General features: G+C 52.2%; 1 protein-coding gene across 1 annotated transcript in view; it reads right to left on the minus strand.

The window, feature by feature from the left end:
* Positions 1 to 23,225, minus strand: part of WWP2 (WW domain containing E3 ubiquitin protein ligase 2) — an 87,935-nt gene that overhangs the window by 47,235 nt on the left and 17,475 nt on the right. The window contains 2 exon segments of the mRNA XM_034788085.1: positions 5,764 to 5,980; positions 12,967 to 13,085. Of these exon segments, the coding sequence (XP_034643976.1) occupies positions 5,764 to 5,980; positions 12,967 to 13,085 (336 nt within the window).

Raw genomic sequence — 23,225 nt, forward strand, 5'->3', positions numbered from 1 at the left:
CCCTCAGAGACCTAAAGTGCCTGCGCATCAATCTAGTCATCAAAAAGGACAAGTCACTGTGTGAAGGACAAGTCACAGTTTTGAAGAGCATGTCAAAAGAGCATCTTAGCAAACAAAGATTTGGGTGTCTTCGAACATAAGTAACCCAGATATTGGATGACTATTACAACATAGTTGGGAAAATGTGGATAATAAACTACTTCCTGTATTCTTCCAGGGCCCAATGACATCTGAGCTTCCGCAAGACCGTATTTGTGTCTGCACCAGTAGGGATAACTGCACAATCAACTGTCAGTTTGCAGGAGGAGCTGAGACAAACATCAATTCAGCCAATCAGAAACCAGCTTATTCAAAGATATGTTTTTAAAATGTACTTTAATTTAAAAAAAAAAAAAAAAAGATTTCAATTGGCTGGAGCCTGTTTCCTGGGCCAATCAGAATGCACTTTCCCCCCACAAGAACTGTCTAGAATGCAGCTTGCCAGGATAAGAGAAGAATGGAAGACATGATGTGATCGGCACAATCTATATGAGGGCTAAAGGACTGATCGATCAAGGTGATCAAGGTTAAGTACAATGCACACTGCAATTGAGGCATCTTTTTGAATAACTTCTGAAGGATGATCCTTATTGCTGGCTGAATGGTATGCCTCTGTATCTGTCAACCAGAGGAGAAACTCCGGTACCAATTGGGGCACAAAAGTGGCTGCCTCTGTAAACTACAATCACCTAGCTCGGTGAAATTTGAGGCTTTCATTTTGGCTGTTTCAGATTGAAACAGGATTATACAAAACCACTTGTTCATTTGAAAGTGTTTCATCAGGCTCACTTGCTAGAAGAATATCTACACAAATTTGGATGATTTAAGTTCCTACTTCAGCTGTTACTCTAGCATCCAGTCAGGACAAGCGGTAAAACAGATAAACAACATCCTAGTGAAGTGTGGTGACAGAATCAGTCTCAGCTGCAAAGAAGTTAGTGTCTGGGTTTTGCTTATGCATGTGCATTGCATCTTGTGCCCATTCTCCAGTCCCAGGCCCAGGGATGAAGCTTTGTCAAACTCCCAAGAAATGTGGGCAGTTTATTTGCAAGCACCCCTCTCTCTAATCATGCTTCAGGGCTGGTCCAAACTAACCCCCCACTTCCAACTAAGATACGCAACTTCAGCTACGTTATTTACGTAGCTGAAGTCCAACTATCTTAGTTCGAACTTACCGCGGGTCCACACGCGGCAGGCAGGCTCCCCCGTCGACTCCGCGTACTCCTCTCGCCGAGCAGGAGTACCGGCGTCGATGGCGAGCACTTCCGGGACCCGGAGGCAAGTATAGACGTACCCTGTGTGTGTGACTGGTGGAAAATCCCCAGCAGCCTTCCCTCCCTTCCGAAGAGCAAGGTGATTGTGGTTTTATCCAGGGACCCTGTCACTGAGAGTTTGCAGCGTGAGGCACGCCTGCCCGCACTGCACACCAGTATAACTCTGTTCTGGCTGCAGGAAATGGCTTCACCAGGCAGTGGCTGTAGGGAGCAGTGGCCGATGTGAAATGGCAGTGCTAAGGTAACCCGCAGTCCAAACAAAATGCCTTGCCTTATGTAAGAAACCACAGCACCCTGCCTTCTGCCAGACAGCATAATGTGCCTCTTTGTGTGCGCGAGACAGAGCTGTGTATACACGCCGTGTTAACTCGCTCTCCGTCCCCAGTGCAGGATCATCACTGATAGGAACCAGATGCAGGAGCTGATGACTCCAGCTGCCTTCCCATTCCATTATCAGCCAGCTGGGAAACTTGTGTGTTAAAGTGGGGTCCCCACCCCAAACGTTTCCAACTCTGCAAAGCAACTGCTCTCATACCCACACGTACCCTGGCTTCCTTCAAGTTAATCACATGATAAGTTTAAGAGTAAGGCCAGGTGGATGTAACGGGACGGATTCTGGGTGCTGCTGGAACTGGAATTATTCAGACCACCTTCTGGTATTCTCCAGCCCCTAAAACAGACTCCCAGTCATGTGCATGAGACTCCTTTGTGCTCCCCACATCTGGTGCAGATGTTTTGAGACAGGCATCTGAGCAGAACAAATAGCTCAGAATCCCCACATGAACCTGCACTCTGTAGATTCCATGGGTGTGATGGGAGTTGGGGAGAGAAGCAAGCTCCAGGCATCCATCCGATAAAGCTGGGAAGAGCTGAGACACCACAGAGCTGTGGAAGGGAGTGGACGTGGGGGAGATCATCCTACTGCGTCTCTCCAGGGACCAAAGGCAGTGCGTAGAAAAGCCAGGGCTCCTGCAACAGGCACTCGACCCCCTGGAGCATTCTAAGCCAGTGAGTGACATGGAGGCTCTCAGACCCACCTGCAATGGCATGATGCTCAATAGCAGGTGGGGACCCAGATCCCCTGTAAGCAGCAAGCCTCAGAACTGCTCCGCATGCACTCAGCACTCCTCCCCAGTCAGTCACCAGCCACAGCCCAGCCACCAAGGGGTGATCTGCACACTGCTCAGCCATGTATGGGAATGTCTTGCTACTAAGCCTGAACATACCCAGCTTTGTCTGGGTCCCCTTCGTCCTTTGACACTACTGCCCACATGGACATGGCTGACTGCTTCTCCAGCCTGCAAACTGCTCCCCAAACCACTAGCCGAAGTCATTCCCAGCAACACACCAGCGTGGTAAGACAGCCAGAAATGTGCCTCCCCAGATCAGGGCCTAATAGAAACCCCCTGTCCCCACAAGCCCATTTGCACCAGCTCTGGTTCACGTACCTCCACTTTTTTCCCCCACCTCATTTTAGCCACCAGGGGCACTGCCAAGCCAGAGCAAGACTCTGGGGGGAGAAAGGCTGGTCTAGCCTCTCTTGGGTCAGGTCTCACATTTGGCCAGTTGTGCCCTAGAAATCTAGTTCCTGATGTGCTCAGAACCGCCAGGAGAGACCCCAGAATACACTCCACTCCCACCCTCCCAGTACAGGGCACAGGACTCCACACTGCGCAAGCAGGCCAGTGGCTTAGCACAGCATGAGTCTGTAACTCCAATAACAAGCCCCAGTTAGAGGGTGAATCATTTTACCCCCAGGACAGCCTCTGCCCAGGGTACAAATAGGGAACGGCCCAAGCTGCGGTGTGGTGGCCCTTAAAGTTCATGCAGGCTAGTGGGTGCAACAGGAGGGGTTTTCCTGCTGCTGTTCCTCCTCCTCCCTACCCCCACCACAAAGAGCAGGTTGAATATTTGCCACCCTCTCTCCCTCCGACATGCTGGATTCTCTGTTCCAATCACAGAGAGAAACAGCAGCAAGAACGTGCCGTTGAGCCAGGGCACGGACAGCAAATTAGCCCATCCTCAGTGTGGCTCCCCAGGGCCATGGAATGAACACAAGAACGGCCGTACTGGGTCAGACCAAAGGTCCATCTAGCCCAATATCCTGTCTGCCGACAGTGGCCAATGCCAGGTGCCCCAGAGGGAGTGAACCTAACAGGCAATGATCAAGTGATCTCTCTCCTGCCATCCATCGCCATCCTCTGACAGACAGAGGCTAGGTGGCTGGAAGAGCTGAACGTGCTCAAGCGCTGGTTTGACACCTCCCTGCACTCTTAGGGGCTTCCAGAACGCTGTTTGTGAGCAGCACACGGGCTGGGCTGGGCTGGCAGTCACAGCCCACTCACGCCCGGAAAGGCAGCGCCCCAGGTCTGCCCGGGCGAGGAGAAGGAGATCTTCAGTCTGACCAGCAGGAGCAGTGAGGGGCTCCAGCTCCTGCTGGAATAAAGACCTTTTTCAGACTGGCCTTTTCCAGCTGCCTGGAAACAGGAAGAGCCCAAGCCCTGAGAACAGTAACCCTCACACCCCCCTCAAAGACACACTGAGCTGTTAACCCTAATTACCTGTGACTGACACATGAGCGAGGCCCTGACCTTCCAGGCACTGGCTTAGCCAAAGGAAATAAACAGCTCACTTCACAGGAAATGCAGGAGGCCATTTTCCCCTTTAACAACCCTTCTTGCTGCGTTGCCTGAATGGCCCAAATGTAAAGAGAAAGCTTTCACTCAGGCTGCCCTCCGGCAACCTGGGCTGGGCTGCACGATGGTCTTGCTGCTCACACATCAGCCGTAATTTCCAGAGCGCCCCTCTCCCAACGGCCCTGCTACTGGGGGGACTGAAAGCACCAAGACCTCCTCCCCGCAGGCTGTATTTCTTCTGCTGGGAGCTGGTGTCATCTCCAATGCCCAGAGCCAAGCAAGAGACACAGGAACAGGGCCGGCTCTAGGCACCAGCAAAACAAGCTGGTGCTTGGGGCGGCACATTTTTAGGGGCGGCATGGCCGGCGCCAGAATGTGCCCTGGCCGCCCTAGCTCACCTCCGCTGCTACCGCTCGCGCACCGCTGCTCGCCCTCCCTCCCAGGCTCTCAAACCTGGGATGGAAGAGGGAGACTCCGAGTGGCCGCGGCACACGCGCCGCTGCTCCCCCTCCCTCCTAGGCTGGAGAGCCTGGGGGGAGGAGGCAGGGCTGGGATTTGGGGATGGGGCAGAGCTGAGGCGGGGCCAGGGGGTGGGGTAAGAAAAAAAACAGGAGGGGGGGGGCGGCCAAAATTGTTTCTGCTTGGGGTGGCAAAAATCCTAGAGCCGGCCCTGCACAGGAAGTTGCGTGGCCTTAGGTAACCTGGCAGGACACCAGCTCATGCAGAGGACAGACAGATTTTTATGTGACAGAGGAATCAAGTCTCACATCTTCTCTTTAAAGGGACAGGAGGAAGCTGAAAATGAAATTCTGCTCTGAAGCTTTTTTCACCTCCTGCTGTTACCTGTATCTGGAAAGGCCCAGGACTGGACAGAAACCCAAGAACAGAGCTCTCGCTGGTTCCACCTCCTGTGTGCATCTGACAGCACACTTTGTGTGGTCAGACCCAGTGTTTCATAGAATAGAATATCAGGGTTGGAAGGGACTCAGGAGGTCATCTAGTCCAACGCCCTGCTCAAAGCAGGACCAATCCTCTGACAGATTTTTACCCCAGTTCCCTAAATGGCCCCCTCAAGGATTGAACTCACAATCCTGGGTTTAGCAGGCCAATGCTCAAACCACTGAGCTAACCCTTCCCGCATTTCTCTGTATAGCAGCTAGCATGGGCGATCCCAGCTAAGTGTGACCCCCCCCCCACTCCAAACTGACAGGGGAGCAGGACCTTACATGTTTCTAAGAGTTTATTTTAAAAAATGTTCAGGCCCTCTTGTTTAAAGGGAGCGCTCTGGAAATTTCCCATCTCTTTGTAATGTATGCGCCACAGACACCTTCTGTCCTGCTCAGGGAGAGCAAAAGGTGCAGTTCCTCTCCTGGGGACCTGACAGCAAGGAATGTGTCATGTTGCCGCTGTGTATAGCCCCTGAGAATGTGAAACGGATACAGCCTTGGCCCACCCCCTGCTGAGGGAGGAGAGGTCAGTCCCCACGTACAGCCAAACACAGATGCAGTCCATGGACCAGGTCTGTCACAGTCCGGCTGCTTGTCTGTGCTGCTTCAGAAGGTGCCCAGAGCCCCATGTGCTTTTGTGTTTCCATAGCCAGCCTGGCAGAACAGAGTCCCCCTCTCCAACACAGCTGCTCCTGTAGGCTCAGAGCAACGGCCCAGACCACTCAAGCTCCTCGGACCCTCTCTGCACAGAGCTAGCCTCACTCCCCCTACCCCAGCACGTGAGGAGCAAGCGCCGGGGTGCCCTGCCCTGGGAATGGACCACACCGTGTTCGGAATGGGCCTGAGGCTGGAGACGGAGCTGCTTACCCAGGAGGTAGAGCTTCCAAGGCCTGTGCTGCAGCCTGAGGTGACTGGGTGCCTGAGGCAGGGGCCGGCTCCTCTGGCTCCCCAGGGACGGATGAAGCAGGAAGGGTGGCAGCGGTGGACCCGGGGGTCTCGCTTGACACTGCTGCAGGTGGCGAGGTCACTCCCACCACAGACCTTTCCTCTTCAGCGTCAGTAGCACCAGCAGAGTCCCCATTCACTGAAAATGCAGAGGGCAGAGAGATTAGTGCTGAGTGAGGAGAGACAGGCAGCCGTGGCTGATCTAGCTGGCCCCGATACGTGCATGGCCCCACCTCCTGAGGAGAAGGGAAAACGCACCACTACAGCCATTCTTACTGACGGCAACAATTAGCCTCCACCCCAGGTTCACCAGGAGCTTGTGGCCCTCTGCACAGGGAGCTTCGCTGTTCACCCAAGGGTGGGGAGCAGTACTAGGGCCTCTGTTCCTCTGCCAGCTGCTGCCACCCCCTGCGCCTCCTCTGTCTGTACAGGCCGGACTGGCGGGACCAAGCAGAGCATGTGGGAAACAAGGGCGCTCACTGTCTAGCATTTCCCCTGCGGCTGCCAGCAAACTTCCCGGCTCTAGGGGCACTGGGTTAATTCAGGTGAGGAGCAGGGATCCCAAAAACCTGCCAGGAGGTGCCCTGGGCCTTGGGAAGGGCTGACTCAGCAAGTCCGACAGTGCCAGTAAATCCGACACTGCTGGACCACACTGAATACTCAGCAGGAAAGGAGCAAACCTCCGAGCTAATGGGGGGGGCGGGGAGGGAGAGAGAGAGAGAGAAGTGGCAGCACATTAGCCTGCAAGATGCCACCCAGTGGTTCCGCCCACTGCCCAAAACTCTGGCCTTTCCTGGTTTTCTGCTGGGGGCAGGTAGTGCCCACTTCCCTGCCACTCCCTCACAGGCCATGCCACTAGCAGCTGCTGCACCTCCTCTGCACAAGGAAGAGGAGTGCAGCCACTCCTGGCATCCCAGTGTGCACACGTGCTCACATGCGTGACAGAAGGATGGCAGCTCCCACTGTGCGTGTTTGCCAGCCCCTCACCTTGATGCCTGTGGCTCTGCTAGGACTCAGGGGAACCCACGACTGGATTCTAAGTGTAACGCGTGACCAAAGCCAGGCCACAGGCTGCAAACTGGTTCCAAGCGTGAAAACAAGCAGCAGCTTTTGGCCCATGTTGACTGAAGGCTAGTTCTGGGAGAGGGAGCCCCAGCCAGTCCCTGCACCTCGGTCCCCGCAGGAGACCCCTTCGCTCACAGGGAGAGATGGCTTCCACACAATGGGTAAGTCAGTAGAAATCCCAGCAGTCAAAGCAGAGGCCGAGTTACCATGGCCCTGGACAGCATTACGCCTCGGAGGTTACTTGCAGGCCCTAGGCAGATTCCTAGATGCTCGTAGATACGTACTGCATAAGAGAGCCAGGACCTGAGGGATTTTACAGACGCTGAGAACACCCCACAGCTCCCTGTTGTGCCTGCAGTTCTGTGGAACGCTGGGTTACACTGCAGTGGGACAGGGGCGGTACGAACAGGACAGCCTGCATCTCACAGGCTCACCTTCTCAGCGGACAAGGAGCTGAGGCAGCCAGGAGGGTATTAAACTACCACGACCAGGAGAAGGAGGCAAACCATGTACAAATGAACTCAGCATATTGCGAACAAACTGAATTGCTACAGCCAAGAATGTGGCGAGAAGATTGCGATCATTCACATACCAATGCTAGGAATCTGGGGAACAAGCAAGAGGAATTGGAAATTCTCACTGACAAGAATAAATTTAATATAATTGGCATCACTGAAACCTGACAGGACAATTCACAAGACTGTAATGTTAGAGTCGCTGGTTACAACTTGCTCAGGAAGCACAGAGTAGGTAAAAGGTGTGTGGAGAGACACTCTACATTAAAGACACAATTACCGGTTTTAGAGTGACTGATCACTCAGAACTACAGGATCCTGAACGTGTCTGGATCAGTGACCTACCTAACAGCACAGAAGGGGGTAGTGGTAGGGGTCTGTTACACGCCAGGGAACAAGAGGAGTTAGGTGTGTAACAGGGATCAGAAATAATGACCTGGTTCCATTCCATATGGGCAAAGAGAGGAGAGTCCCAACGAGCAATATATAATCTTGGTGCTTCAAAAGAGTCAATTTCCCAAAGCTGAGGAATATTCTGAGCAAAACTGATTGGAGAAAAACTTTAGACAGAAAAATGTGAATGAAAATAGGGAGTTGTTTCAGAAGAGTTTATTAAATGGCCAAAAATCTAATTCTACAATCCAAAAGGACGACATCTTTGGCAAAAAGTCCAGCCTGATCCAGAGGCAAAGCGAAGGCAGCTACTTGAAATAAAACAGAAACATATAACAAATGGGGAACTAGACAGTAATCAATAGAAGTTAGAAGTTATGGAGTGCAGAACATTTATAAGGGAAGCTAAAGACATCAAGGAAAAAAATCCATGGGATAGGCCATTATTGTTACATAGAGAGAAATCATTAATAATGATACAGATAAGGCAGAAGTGTTCAATAAATATCATTTTGAAAGATGCAGAATGATGTAGTCAGATGATGAAGTACTTTCTAGTTCATTAGTAACTAACAAGGATATTAACTGGCATCTACTAAGAACAAATATTTTCAAATCAGCAGACCTGGATAACTTGCACCCAAGAGTCCTAGAAAAGCTGGCTGAGGAGATCTCTGGCCAATATCAATATAGCACATGTTAAATGCATGAACTGGATAACTGAACTATCCTTAAAAAAAACAAAACAAAAAAAATTGTCAATAGGGAATCATCATTGAATGGGAGAGTTTCTAGTGAGGTTCAGCAGTGATCAGTATTCACCCACACACTAGGAAAACTTTCATCAACGATCCTGAAGTAAAACCATTGCTGAAAACATTTGGGGATGACACAAAGATTGTTGGAGCGGTAAATAACGATGAAGACACAGCCACCCTACAGAGTGATCTGGATTGCTTCATAACCGGGCCCGTTTAAACAAAATGTGTTTTAATACAGACAAATGCAAAGTTATGCATCTAGAAACAAGGAAAGCAGTGATGTTGAAAAGGATTGTGAGGTCATAATGGACAAGCAACTCCACATGAACTTCCTGTGCGATGCTCTGGCAAAAAGGGCGAATGCGATTCTTAGATGTATGGAAAGGGGAGTAGGGTGGGAATTTTACCTTTGTACATGGCATTGGTGAAACTGATACTGGAATATTGCGTGATGTCCATGTTTTAAAAAGGATACGGAAAATTTGGAAAGGGTGCAGAAAAAAAAGCCACAAAAACATTTGAGGGCTGGTAAAAAAAACAACCACCTTACAATGAGAGACTTAAAGAGCGCAATCTAACTTGATTACAGAGTGTAAGGAGAAAATACCAAGTACTCAAGAGCTCTTTAATTTAACAGGGAAAGGCAGAACAATGTCTGAAAGCCAAAGCCAGACAAATTCAAACAGAAATAAGGCACATTTTTATTTTAAAAAAAAGGGTGAGGGTGATTAACCACTGGAACAAACTCCCAAAGGAAGACCTCTCTCGATGGTAAGGGGTAATAGAGAATTTTATGACCTGCAATATACAGGAGTCAGATTAGGTGATCTAATGTTCCCTTCTGGCCTTAAACTCTATGCTTTTATTAATTTATATACACACACACACACACACACACACACACGAAAGGGGAAATTGATAGTAATGAATATAAATAAGAATCTCGGAATTGTAGAAAATTGATATGGGAAGCCAAGGAACACAAATAGAAATATATGGCCAGCAGAGTTAAGGACAATGAGTTTTTAAAATATATTAGGAACAAAAAGACCCCTGACAATGGTATTGGTCCATTACTAAATGGAAACGGTAACATTATCAGTAATAATGCAGAAAAGGCAGTGTGTTCAGTAAGTATGTGAGACAGAATACATTCCTGTATTCATACCCTAGACACTATTGTAATAATCTCTGTATACACTTGTAAGGTATCATTTTTTAATAGTCTGGGCAGTATTGTCCTGGTAAAATGTGTGTGGCAACACTGTGTGAAGTTATGACGCTCCTGTATGGTGTTATTACCACATGTTCCAAACCCCACAGCCCTGCCCAAAGAGAAACTGGCAAACAGGTCTGTCCTAAGCAAAGGAATATGAGTGCTGCTTAATTTGCATCTAAGCAGTAAACAGAGTCATCAAGCAGAAAAGGAAACAAAGAAAACTGGCAGGGAACATTCTTCCACATAGACTCTTTGTCTCCTTGTGCCCAGTGGGAAATGATTTTCAAGAGGGGGACAAACAATAAAAAGGAGGGACAAACACCTGAACCCCCCCCCCCTGGGCCCCCTCGCTGCCTATCGCTTTGACTGCACCTAAAGAGATAAAGGAAGCAGATGTTGGACTCTGGTGGAGGGGTCCTGACCTCAGAGTTTTATCAATAAACTGCTGGAGCATGTGGTGAGAAACTTTGCTTTGAATCTCATGTAGTTTGTTAAGTTAGGCATTAGTAAGCCTTTAATCTTCATTTTTCTAGTAACCATTTCTGATTTTTATGCCTCATTACTTGTACTCGCTTAAAAGCTCTCTCTTTGCAGTTAATAAACTTGTTTTACTGTTTTATCTAATCCAGCGTGTTTGAACTGAAGTGTCTGAATAACTACTTAAGATAATACACTGGCATGTTATCCCATTAAAGGAACAACAGACAAAACATTTGTACTGGCCAGTACAGGACATACATTTCTTGGGGAAAATCTGAGACTGGGGATGTGCTGGGGTCACCCAAACCCAGTGAGAGCTACAGTGTAAGCCAAGTGTGGCTAGCAGGCTGCTGTTACAGACAGACACATGGGGTGGCTTGCATGCTGGAAGGCTGTTTGTGAGTGGCCCAGGTGGGAGCTACTTCAGCAAGGCATTGTAAGGCACCCAAGGTTGCAGAGCAGGGGTCACACAGCCCCATACTGGTCTGGCCTGTACCCTGGTATGTACCAGTATTGCTGTTCCATAATTGTTGGGGGGAAACAGATGGTGGTGGTGGTGGTAACACTCTTTCCATTCCACTCCCATGTCTGGTGGATGTTAAACAGAAGCTACTAAAGTCAGACATTTTTAAATCGGCAGGTCCAGATAACTTGCATCCAAGAGTTTTAAAAGAGCTGGATGAGGTGATCACTGAACCATTAATGCTGGTTTTCCGTAAGTCTTGGAGCACTGGGAAAGTTCTTCCAGAAGACTAGAAGAAGGCTAATATTGTGCCAAGGTAATTATAGGCCTTTCTGCCTGACATCAACCCTGGGCAAGATAATGGAGCCACTGATACAGGACTTGATTAATACTAAACTAAAGGAGGATAATGTAATTAATGCAAATCAACATGGGTTTGTGGCAAATAGATCTGTCATAACAAAATTAACTTAGTTTGACATTACAAGTTTGGTTGATAAAAGGTAGCAGTGTTGACGTAATAGATTTAGAATTCTGCAAGGAATTTGATGTGGCGTTGCACAATGTTTTCATTAAAAACTAGAACTATATAAAATTAACATGGCACACGTTAAGCGGATTAAAAACTGGCTAACTGATAAGTCTCAAAATGTTACTGTAAATGGGGAATCATAATTAAATGGGTGTGTCCACAGTGGGAATCGGTTCTTGGCCCTAGGTTATTTAATAGTTTTATCAATGACCTGGAAGAAAACATAAGATCATCAATGATAAAGTTGCAGATGGAGCAATGATAAATAATGAAGAGAAGTCACTGACCGTGATCTAGATCACTTGGTACGCTAGGCGTAATCAAACAATATGGGTTTTTATACAATTAAATGTAAATACACCGCTACCCCGATAGAACACGACCCGATAGAACACGAATTCGGATATAACGTGGTAAAGCAGTGCTCCGTGGGGGGAGGGCGGGGAGGAGAGGCTGCGCACTTCGGTGGATCAAAGCAAGTTCAATATAACACGGTTTCACCTATAACGCGGTAAGATTTTTGGCTCCCGAGGACAGCGTTATATCAGGGTAGAGGTGTATATACAACTAGGAACAAAAAAATGTCAGCCGTATTTACAGAACGGGTGACTATCCTGGGAAGCAGTGACTCTGAAAAAGATTTGGGGGTCATGGTGGACAATCAGCTGGTTTGACCAGTGTCACACTGGGCGTTCATGTTCAGCTAATGCGATCCTGGAATGCTTAAGCAAAGGAATCTCTAGTAGAAGGAGAGAGGTTATTTTACTTCTATATTTGGCACTGGTGTGACTGCTGCTGGAGTCCTGTGTCCATTTCTAGTGCCCACAATTCAAAAAAAGAGTTTTGATAAATTGGAGTGGGTTCAGAGAAGAGCCACAAGACTGATTAAAGGATTAGAACACATGCCTTGTAGTGACAGACTCAAAGAGCTCAGTCTATTTAGCTTAACAAAGAGAAGTGCAAGGAGTGACTTGATCACAGTCCACAAGAATCTACATGGGGAAAAAATATTTAATAGTGGTCTCTTCGATCTACCAGAGAAAGGTCTAACATAATCCGATGGCTGGAAGTTGAAGCTAGATGAATGCAGATTGGAAATAAGGTGTACATTTTTAACAGTGCAAGTAATTAACTGTTGGAACAAATTACCAAAAGTCATGGTGGACTCTCCATCACAGAATTTTTAAATGGAGATTGGCTGTTTTTCTAAAAGATCTGCTCTAGAAGTCATTTGGGGGCTGTTCTCTGGCCTGTGCTATATTAGAGGATCACAATGGTCCCTTCTGAGCTTGGAATCTATGGCAGAGCTGCTCCAATTACTCAGTCACGGGGCCACAATGGCAACTCACAAGGAACCCAAAGGCTGCTCCTACCTGGCCCAGAATGGAACTTTTCTCTCCTTAAATATGGCAGTGCGGGGAGAGCACAAGTCCCAGCGCATACCGTGGGCTGTCTGGTTGGATCAAGATAGAGCATTGCACGCTGGAACCAGCAGTCTTTGGCCACACACAATGTTTTCATGAAATTCCAGGGCAGCCATGGGCTACGCTGTGTGTTACCGGGAGATAGCTTTGGTTCAACAAACAGCCGTACAGCCGGTTGTCATCTTCCTCCACTAGCTGAGGCCCTGAGCGCTGCCTGCCATACATCCACTACCTGAAAAGCCAAGCATCACCCCGTCCAGTACGGTGCTTCACCTGTGCCATTTGCTGTGCTCGGACTCTTGACTTGCTGGCGGTGGCGAACTCTGGTGCTGGGACTTTGGTCTCCATTCCCTGCGTTCTGTCTGGCCGCTCCAGCTGAATGTCTGTGTCCCCTGCGGGATAACAACACACACCAGGTCAGAGACTAGGCTGGCCTCAGAAGGAAACTCCTCAGTTCCTTTTGCCTGGAACTGTGCTGAAGGACACAAGCTACCCTCCCGCCAGGTGCACCCTGCCAGCCTTCCCAGTGAGTCCCACGCACCTGTGCTCCCCAGAGCACCTAACTTCGAACACCCTCTCCCCAGAACACCCAGCTCAGAGGCAGGCAGACACGCTGGTTCCAGACACATCTCGGCCACTAGTGCCCAAGTCCCAGCAATGGAGAGTCCAGGAGAAACAGCGTGGGGCTTTGGTGCGGGGCATTAGGGGCTCAGAGGTCTCAGTTCCACACACCTCTGCTCACCTTGCACTAATGGGCGTATTAATGAATAATCCAAGTCTCTTCTGAGAGACACTTGGTTATTTGGTGCTGGAGAGTCCTACTGTTCCTGAATTCGGATTGGATCTGGTCCTGGTCCCCAAGCCAGATCTAGACACAGCACTCTCCCTACCAGCGGTGGTGACATTTTTAGAGCCAATCTCACCTCTCCCCAGTCATGCAGCGACTCCCCAGGCTCAGTTCAGTCCCCCTGTCCCTGTGGGCACAATTCCCCCCTGCTATGCCTGAGATGCTCCCATTCCCAAAGAGTGTGTAGGCACGGCCAGCCAACTTCACTCACTGAACAGCCTCCCACTCGAGGACTCCAGCCTCCAGCACTTGCAGCCTAAGAAAACATGGCATGTCTCACAGGAGGGCTGAGCCGAGCGATTCAGGAGAACCCTAGCACCGCACACCAGCCACAGGTGAGTAGGGAAGGACAACGGGACACTGCAGGACTGGAATCGCACTGACAACCACTCCCCCTGCAGGAGGGGACAGGCTGGATGGGCGCTGGGGTACTGGAAGGCTGGTCTCAGACAGGAGTTGTTGGCCATATTGAATTTCCGGGAAGCGGGTGGGCATAAGCCCACTCACGTCTAAAGGCCCCTCCTCCAGCGTCACATCTCATGTCTGTCTCACACACACACACCCTGTGACACCTGCCTGCATCTCAGCCTGCAGGTCATGCATTTGACTGAGCTGTGGGCAGGAGATGCAGTTCCTCCTGCAGCAGCTGCTGGAGGTGTGGCGATACCTGGCTTCAGGCACTCAGCCAGCACAGTCTGCCCCAGGAGGGATGGGGGAGCCAGAGGCTGGGGTGACTGAATGGGGATGGGAATAGGGCAGGATCTGAACAGGGATGGGAGGCCGCTGCTGCCCGCCCGCTCACTACCCTCCCTCAGGCTGCACCAGCCACGCAAAGAGGTCTGTGCTATGGATCTGAAACCCTGCTGACACCTGATACAGGGAAAACAACGACCGACAGGGAAAGACTGAAACTGCGTTTGTTTAGTCTGGAGAAGGGGGGCGGGTGCATGCTAACAGTCTTCAAATACATAAAAGGGTGTTATAAAGAGAAGGTGATAAATTGTTCTCCTGAACCGCTGAGGACAGGACAAGAAGGATTGGGCTTACATTGCAGCAAGGGAGATTCAGGTTGGACATCAGGAAAAACTTCCTGTCAGGGTGGTTAAGCACTGGGACAAATTACCTAGGGAGGCTGCGGAATCAGATTTTTAAGAGCAGGTTAGACAAACACAAGCCAGGCATGGTCTAGCTAATACTTCGCCCTGTCTCAGCACAAGGGGCTAGAAAGCCTCTCGAGGGCCTTCCAAGTCCCACGTTTCTAGGAGTCTAATGTGTGACTATGGAGTTCAAGACTATCCTAACATATATGTATGCGAGGGAGTGTTAAGGTAGCACTGGGAATCTTCATTCCGGCTTTTCCTAACGGTTGAGGGCTGGACTTTGCAACCTTAACATTCTTCTAACTACGCTGGTTTTTAATGGGCCTATTGATATCGGACCCCCTCTGATTTTCACATTTGCTGGGGCATCAGGCGCCTCAGGGCATTGCTGTGGCTTACAAAGCTTTCACCTCTCAGTCTTCATCCTGAACCCAGCCCAGCTCTCCGCCCGTTTTATACTACTGGGATTGTACTGCTGCCCACCACTGGTATCTGAGCACCTGCAACCAGCCTCCCTGAGCTCTTGGGCACATCGCCATCTCTGGGGGAAAGTTCTGCTTGGGGGAGGGATTTTAGATTTCATCCAAGCCCCTGCGGTTGTTGGGGTGAAGGGGCAGTGCTGAGAGGGTGGCAAGGGATTTTCAAGAGGAAGGTTTTGCAGTGTTTCCTACAGACAGATCTGGATTTGCCTGAGCCTAGCTGGGATGAAAAGCTGTTCCCATCTACGGGGTGTTTGGGGCCCCTCTGTAAGAGGAGTTTGGTGGGTCTCAGGCCCTGAGACGGCACTGCCTTGTTACTGCGAGCGGCCGCCCCCGGGATGGGCCATGCTGCAGGGCAGTGCGCACGTGAAGCTTGCCGTGCTGTGGCTCTCTACATACACGCCGGGCTTCGTTCTCCAGGGCTGCCAGCTGACATTTCACTCACCGTAAAACCACTCATTTAAGATCAAGTTAGGGGCATAGGCTAATTATCTCATTCCATAACTTTCATAAAACCCATTACACTTGGCAGCAGTTTGGGGGCAGCAGTTAATTATCAGGCTGACCCATGTCTATCCAGAGGCTATTTGCAGCCCCTGGCCCTCAACCTCAAGTGAGCACCAGCATTAACATCGACTGGAGGAAATGGGGGGCCTCTTACACATGGCTGGTCAACTCCCCGGCACAGAGTCCTTCCCTCTGCTCTCAGCCCAGACCTCTGCAGAACAGCCGGTCGTCTTCATTCCGCACAAATCAAGGGGTGAAAATCTCATGCACAAGCAAAGAGGCCGTGCACACCAGGAGGGGTGGGATGCACTGCGCTGCAGGAGCCAGAGCCTTGGGAATACTTACATACAGCTCACGGGATCACCCCCTTCCTCAGCGGTGGGCTGTGACACACCTAAGCCATCAACCTCTGCCTTCTAGCCAACACTCCCCATCTCATGCGTTAACATGCATTGGCAGCTTTGTTTCAGGGAGGTGCAGAGCTGGAGATCAGGAGAAAAGGCTGGAGAAGAGGCCTGTCGACAGAGCAGGGCAGACTAGCTGCCCTTGAATCTAGGCACACCCCTTGCCTGAGAGCAGGACAGGGGCTGAAGGTCAGATCATCGCGTGGACAGGGCACCAGAGCTAAGGAGGAAGCCAGTCTCTCAGTGGAACAACGCCTCTGCTGGCCAGCCAAGAGGGAGGCGTGTGTGTGTGTTGCAAAGTCACAGATCTGTCTCCAACTCTGCCCAGGCTCCTGGGTGAGCAAGGGACTGGAGTCAGGACTCGCAGGTCCTATTACTGTCTCCACTCCTGGCTTGCAGTGTGACCTCGGGCAAGTCCTGTCTACACTACAGCTTGCAACAGGGATCTTGTCACAGGCACACACACGTCCAGTTCCTGGTTCACTTTGGGTCTACAGTGTAGCTCTGGTGCCATCACATCTGCTATGCTGCCCAACCCCTTTGGTGTCCCTGCATTCTGAGCACGGCCCTCAGCAGGATAGTGGCCAGGGCACACAATGCCGAGTGTCCAGGACCCAGGGGGCCTTTGGGTGCTACCACAGTAGAAATGTAACACTAATCAATGTACATGGAGCAGCAGCAGGATGCAAAGCCATGTACCCTGGGCTCTCTGGCCGCACAGAGCTGGAGGAAGGGGAACCGGCCAAAGCAGTTACACAAACATGATTAGGGGATCCGGTCTGTACTGACCTGGCTACGGGGGGAGAGACCCATGTGCCAGCTGCAGTCTCCAGCAGGAGCAAAACACTGGCAGCTGCCACGTTTCCTAATCAAGCTTTAACCCTGGGCTGCACTGACACAATCCAAGTTTCGAGCCAGCTCTGCTGGCAACTGGTGACAAACTGGGTCCCCAGTTCTAGGTGCAGGGTGCCTTCACCACTCTGTGCCCCAGAAGAGCACTGAGACCCTCAGGAAAAGGACCTGCTTCACCCTTACTGGCTGAAGCCCATGTCGGAGCAGGGTGGAGCAGAGCTCAGGGCCTGCTGGTAGGGGAGTTGGATAGCAGCCACCAAGAAACAGAGTCCTCCTTCCGGGGCAAGGAGCAGCCTGGAAGGCTCTGGTGGCCTCAGAAGGCACGTCTATTTAAGGCTGGGGGGAGCAACAGGAATCACTGACTTGTGGAAATAACCTGGCATTCAGAAGATGTTTTACACTAGCTCTGCAAATGGGGGCAGGGAGAACCCCTCAGGCAGAGAACAGCTCCCTGTCCCGACCTCCCGGACAGGGATGGGCAGAGCAGCCAGACTCTCCCCCACCTGGCTCGGGCATCTCAGGACCACAGGGCAGTGCACAGCTCCCAAATGAGCCCTGCTGAAGCAGCCCCTTCCGCAGGGAGGGTGGGGAGCACCGAGAGGAAAGAGTCCAGACAAGCTATCACCTTAAAAGGGCAAAACCCTCCCGCTGTCCTGGCAGCTCAGGACTCTGCACAGAGCTGGGGTCGGGGAGGAAAAGGCAGCTTGGCAGCCACAGGGCCACATCAATCGTGCCCCACACGAGCGCTGACAAGCCCACAATTGCTTCCAGTCGCTCAGTTCTTGCTCCCCACGGGGAGCAGCTGAGCATGACACTGGAACAGGGGGACGGGGGAGAGAGAACGTGGGCAATAGCAGAAACTGATTGCTACAGAGAAATCAGCCACTGATAAGAGCAGCCGGCTCCGTCCAGCAGACAGATGGGTCAGAACGCGAGCAGGAGCAGCTGGGCCCGTTTCTGACCAGTCACAATTCCTCCCATGGGGCAGCCCTGGAGAGAAAGCCTTGGCTCTGGCCACAATTCTCATTACAATCCCCACCCCCCAAAAAAAGCTCCCCCTGAACCCAGGCTGGGTTGGGGCCTCTCTCCAGCATGGCAGGATTCAGGAGAGAATTCTCCTGTGGGCGGAGAAGGAACTCCCCTTCCCTGCTGACGGGCAAGATAGGGATCTGGGCACCCTTGCTGTGGGGGGAAATGCTCTGACCCCTTGTGCCCCGAGAAATCTGCCTCCCCAGCTGCCCACCTCCAAGGAGGCTGCCGGGACGGCTCACCCAACACAGGAAACTGAGACCTGATCTAGATTAGTGTTTGGAAGGCATGAGCTACCGTGTAGACAAGGCAGTGTTCCTTTAACACCTGTTAAACCTCTCAAATCCAAACCCTGGTCTAGGCAAGGCCTGAGCTCAGGGCCTGGGCTCTGATGGAGCGAGGGCCAGTTGTAAAGGGCTAAGGACCAAACCCACGGCACTCAATGCACTGCGGGGACATCTCTGGCCCCAAGAGGAACATTCTCCCCGCTTCCTCCAGGGGAGTCAATGCCTCTCCCTGCAGTCTCTTGGAAAGGAGCTTCCCTTCTGAAGCCAGGTGGCAGCGAGGACAAGGGACATGTCCTACCCAGAAAACAGCGAAGCCTGTGGTGAGAGCCCAGCTGGGGGAAGGGAGGAGATGGCGCTCCCCGCACAGGCTGGACCCATTGGAGCAGGCAGCCTCAGGTGCACGCTGGGCCCTTCTCAATACAGACGAGCTAGAAGCAGCCCAGAGAGATTTTAGAAACCAAAACAGGATGTTTCCAGGCTGCCAGCAGGCCACACGGGGTTACCAGGCCCGAATTAGCCAGCCTGCCAGCCCAGCCCTCCTACAAGCGCTCCCACATGGGCACTGTCTTTTAATAGAGGCCTGGAAACAGACTGCAGCCACGTGGTGGAGATGCAGCTGGGAACCAACACTTAAAATAGGAGCAGGAAAAAGCAAGGCAGAGCTCGATGGGAATGGACTCTCGGAGCCTTGCCAGTACCCGGGGGAGGAGAGGCCAAAGCCGGGCTGAGTCAGGAACGCGTTCAGACACCCTGTCGCATGGGGAGTTGCGGCAGGCTCTCGCCCCCTTCTGTGCAAAACCAAGTCACTCCCCCACGTCCCGCTCTGCCTGTCGGACTGCTCCTGGACTGGAGCTCAGGAGAGAGCAGGGACAGCAGACAGCCAGAACGGACACTGCCAGCTCCCAGACAAAGCTCCGGCCTTCGCCCGCTCTGCAAGGGCAGGGGCAGGCCCAGAGAAGTAAGGACTCAGTCCCTGAGCTTGTGTCTAGGCCCCTCTGTTAAACCCACTCAGCGGGTGCCATCTCCTCCAAGCACATTGTCATTTCATCCCCTCCCCGCTGAATGTGGTCACGACCCCATGGCCCCAGCCCAGGGACTGCAGGGTGACATAAAGCCCGACACAGGAGACACGCCTGCGGAAAGAGGGTGCAGCTGAACGGGAGATAGAAGGGCAGAGTGTGCCCCGGAGGAACTGCTCCGGCCGGGCATGAGGCACACTATGCCAGGACAGCTCGAGTGACCTGGTGCCCGGGCAGCTCTGGAGAACCCAGAGCCGTTAGCCACTACCTGAAACGCACAGCTGAGAAATTCCTCTGGGCTCCGTGAAAACAGGGAGGAGGTGGTGACAGAGGCAGAGGCCTCCTGTTTGTAGGGCAGAGTGAAGCACATTGCCCATAGCAGCATCATGAAGTGAGGAGACGGGAAACCCCCTCCCCCATCCTGAGAGGGCTGGGAAAGGATGCCACGTGCACAGGCTCTCCAGCCTCCCTCGCACGGACCCTCACGCTCAGGGCGGCGTCGGGCAGAGCATGCATGGATGGAGCAGCAGGGCTGCAAACACACCAACCTCCTCCACACTAGATTTCTACGGCCCCCTTCTCCCGCCCCCCAATACCGGGGTTCCCCTGCCCTGAGATTGGCGCTATGGGGAGCCCGCGCACTGGCTGTCCCTGGCTCCAGCACCACGTTCATTGTATCTGCTCAGAGCCAGCTTAATCCGCATGGCACGGAGGATGGCAGCTGGAGCTGGACTGCTGCCCACCCGAGGGCTCCCACGAGGGCTAGCAGGGGGCAGCCAGCTGGTGGTGTAGACAAGGCTGCTATTTGCCTTGCCACTCGTCCTCCCAAGTGGCCGTGCCCGGAAAGCGCCTCCGCAGCCCTTTGCAAACTGCTCTAAACCCCTGGCTCTCAGGTTAGCCCAAGTCTCAGCTGTTGGGTCCACCTGGAACAAACGAAGGCAAAATGCCCTGGCCTCGGAAGGTTTCACAGCTTGCAGAATTGCTCCCAGCCCAGCCAGGGCCGCAGGAGAGCGCTGCTCGCAAGCGGGATCTGCGCTGCTGATGTGAGGCTGTCCCTCTGCACGCTCTCAGCCCAGAAGCCACATGAGGTTGTGCAATGGCAGGACCTGGAGGAGACTCTAGAGTTCGTTACACTGGCCTTTTCCCTAGATTTGCTAGTGTCCCCTGATGGGGCTCCCAGCCCGTGCTTTGGAGACCTTCCACAGCCTTGCAGAGCTCACACGCAGCAAGCCTTCCTAATACTCACCTCATCTCCACCCAACTTCTCCTGATCCCCCCACTGCAGAGCCACGCACACCTTCCACATCTCTCTCCCCCAGCCCCTGACCATCCTCAGTGCTCTTCTCACAGCTCCCTCCAGTCATCGCTGTCTGTCTCAATGGGCGATGCTAAGCCTTGAATGCTCTACCCAGCTGCTGCTGCCCACAGCCTATCGCCCCCCTGCTCCGGGACTGCAGCCTTGAGCTCAAAGCTCTGCTGGGCATTTCTGCTACCATATCCCACTGTGAAGTCCTGTGCTCTGTAAGGTGCTGGGGCCACGTACAGCGCTGTGTAGAATTCAGCGCAAGGGAGGCTAGACAACATTTTAGGACAAGTGACCCAGTGGCTTGGACTCTAGATTACCTGAGCAATGACTGGCCTCACAAGAAGATTCTTGCCCATCACTAATCAGAGGGCAAGACGTCAGCCCTCGTAAAGCAGGTATAGCAAAACCCGAGCCTAGCTTGGAGAAGCCCTTGGGAGCACCAGAACTCATGACGCGAGTGACATGTCCACGACCAGATTAAGTCACGGACCGTCTGGCAATCTGCAGCCTCCTGCCCCGCAACACACCGAGAGTAACAGCTACCGGCTCCCCCACCCCCACCTCAGGCCCTCGCTCACAGCAGCTCCCCCACACCCAGGACACCAGCTTTCCCAGCCAGCGCAAATGACTGGCTCTTTATTCTCTCTTCACACAGTTCACTGTGGAATTTCACACCCTATCCCCAAGTTTACCAGCAAATCCCAGGACACCATTTGTGCCGGGGAAGAAAAGGAAGCCCTGACCAAGCAGTTTCCCTTGAGAAGACACGGCAGAAATTGTTGAGGAGCAAAGACTAACCCTTTTATTCCCATCCTGTCTTTAAGGGAGGTCTCCAGCCCACTTGACAAGTAAACAGAGCCTTTCCCACTGCGGACTCCCCCCCCACTCTCACATACACACGGGAATCAAGGCAGCCCCTCCGAGGCGGATCGCAGCAGGCCGCAATACTGAACAAAAAGTGGGGAGAGAAATCAAAACAGCCCAGAAGTCACTCCCGGGCTGCTGGGTGAAGTCAGGGCGCTGGCGCATTCACCATTGCAGAGCGGATGCTTTACCTGGTGTGGCTGGAGCCGACAGTTCTCTGCCCAGGATCAGGCCCTGTGTCCTAGCTGTTGGGAGTGGAGCGAGTGGCCAAGCTGGAGGTTCACGTTTGTTCTCCCTAGCCCGAGGTAGGCTGTTCTGGAGGGCTGGTGAGCCCCGGGGCATGGTGCCCTGGGCCACTGACTCTCCGGGCAGCTTGCCTGTGCTCACGTGAGCGCTTTTCTCAAAGGCTGCAAGCAGGGGGTGTCGGCATGTCTCTGGACATCCAGGCTCAGCAGGTTTGAAAAACGCTGGCTTGTGTGAAGCTGTTTGCACTCAAGAATCTGGCTCAGGCTCCCAGGGAGGCCAAGTCCCTGACAGCTCAGCAGCGTGCGACTCATTGTGGCAGCAAGGACACCAGACAGACGCAAATGGTCTCCTTGCCCAGACGGGAGCAGTCAGCCTTCCAGCACCAGCCGGGGCGGGTACAGCCAAGCTCTCCCACAGGAGGCTACGTGGCACCCTTGCCATTTCCGCCCATCTTACTTTGTTGATAAGAGTCTCTCCCCCACACTTGCCCCAGGGCAAAGCCCGGTGATCAGGGTATCAGGTGTGGCCAGCAACAGTCAGATCTATGCAAGGCTGAGAGCTCCCAGAACCTGAGCTGGGTGGACAAGCTCCAGCAGAGCTGCTCTCAGCTCCATCGCAGCCCCACAGCTCTAGCACTGCCCTTCCGCCCCTTTCTGGGGTCTCCTGCCTCTCGCAGCTCATCTCCCTGTGAATCACTCACAGGGGCCCACTCTAAATCCGTGGGGGCCATAGGGATATTTCAGATCCCCACGCTTTCCAGCAGCTCCCTGTGGGTCCAGCCAGCTCCTGGCCATACTGGGTCAGACCAGTGGTCCATCTAGCCCAGTATCCTGTCTTCTGACAGGGACCAGTGCCAGGTGCTTCAGAGAGAACGAACAGAACAGGTAATCATAAAGTGATCCGTCCAGTCATCCAATCCCAGCATCTGACAGTCAGAGGTTTAGAGATACCCAGAGCATGGGGTTGTGGCCCTGACCATCTGGGCTAATAGCCATTGATGGACCTATCCTCCATGAACGTAGCTAATTCCTTTTTGAACCCCATTATAGTTTTGTCCTTCACAACATCCCCTGGCAATGAGTTCCACAGGTTGTCTCTGCACTGTGTGAAGATGTACTTCCTTTTGTTTGTTTTAAACCTACTGCCTGTTAATTTATTGGATGATCTCTGGTTCACGTGTCCTGGTAAGGGGTAAATAATACTTCGCCATTCACTTTCTCCACACCAGTCATAATTTTATAGACCTCTCTCATAACCCTATTCATTTCTGTTGCCCTTCTCTGTACTTTTTCCAATTCGAAGATACGTTTTTTAGATGGAACGACCAGAGCTGCACGTACTATTCAAGGTGTGGGTGTACCAGGGATTTATATAGTGGCATTACAATATTTTCTGCCTCATTATCTATCCCTTTCCCAATGGTTCATACCATTCTGTTCCGTTTTTGACTGGCACTGCACATGGAGCAGATGTGTTCAGAGAACTGCCCGCATGACTCCAAGAGTTCTTCCTACACTCATGGGGTGGGCAGCGAGGTTCCTCGTGAGGCCCAAAGGCATTCTCCTGCTCCCCTCTGGGGCAGCACAACAGTG

This window comes from Trachemys scripta, chromosome 13 (genome assembly GCF_013100865.1).
Source record: "Trachemys scripta elegans isolate TJP31775 chromosome 13, CAS_Tse_1.0, whole genome shotgun sequence".
NCBI lineage: Eukaryota > Metazoa > Chordata > Testudines > Emydidae > Trachemys > Trachemys scripta.